This window comes from Charadrius vociferus, unplaced genomic scaffold (genome assembly GCF_000708025.1).
Source record: "Charadrius vociferus isolate BGI_N301 unplaced genomic scaffold, ASM70802v2 scaffold183, whole genome shotgun sequence".
NCBI classification, from domain to species: Eukaryota; Metazoa; Chordata; class Aves; order Charadriiformes; family Charadriidae; genus Charadrius; species Charadrius vociferus.
In genome coordinates this window covers 2,079,606-2,080,090 of record NW_009648250.1, presented here as the reverse complement: position 1 = coordinate 2,080,090, position 485 = coordinate 2,079,606, and the positions used below count along the sequence as shown (strand labels likewise).

Sequence of the window (485 nt, the reverse complement as noted above, 5' to 3'; positions counted from 1 at the left end):
GAATGTATCATAATCAATCCGTTCATTCCAGATCCTTGATGCTATTTTAACTCCTACACCAAGCTAAAGTTGTAGACTCTCAGTCTCATGAGCTTCTGAGATGTTTTATGGAAACCATTTTCTTAAACTTTAGAGGGATCTGAAAAGCCACCTAAAGTATTTAGTAACTAAGCTCCAGATTATAGCATAGATATGCAGGCAGGAAAATATGTTTCAATAAAAAAGGAGCCTTATGATAGTCACCAACACACACATAAACAACTTGTCAACTCCAAACTTTTTGGAAGACTGTTAGTAAGGTTAGTATTGATCTGAATTAATACTTTAAATGTTAAGGAGATTACCTGTCCAGTCTCTTCTTCCAGCTTTTCATAGAGTTTGATGCTGTAAGAATGGATTTTCTTCAGGTTTATTCCAGGATGAAAATAAGTAGTTAAACCAGCCTCAAATAAGAAATAGGAACAACAACATAGAGATATGATTAG

The 485-nt window shown here is 34.2% G+C and overlaps 1 protein-coding gene across 1 annotated transcript in view; it reads right to left on the bottom strand.

The window, feature by feature from the left end:
• Positions 1–485, bottom strand: part of DMGDH (dimethylglycine dehydrogenase) — a 47,001-nt gene that overhangs the window by 39,159 nt on the left and 7,357 nt on the right. Inside the window, exon 3 of the mRNA XM_009884295.1 lies at positions 345–443. Coding sequence (XP_009882597.1) covers positions 345–443 — 99 coding nt within the window. The remainder of the gene's footprint in view (positions 1–344; positions 444–485) is intronic.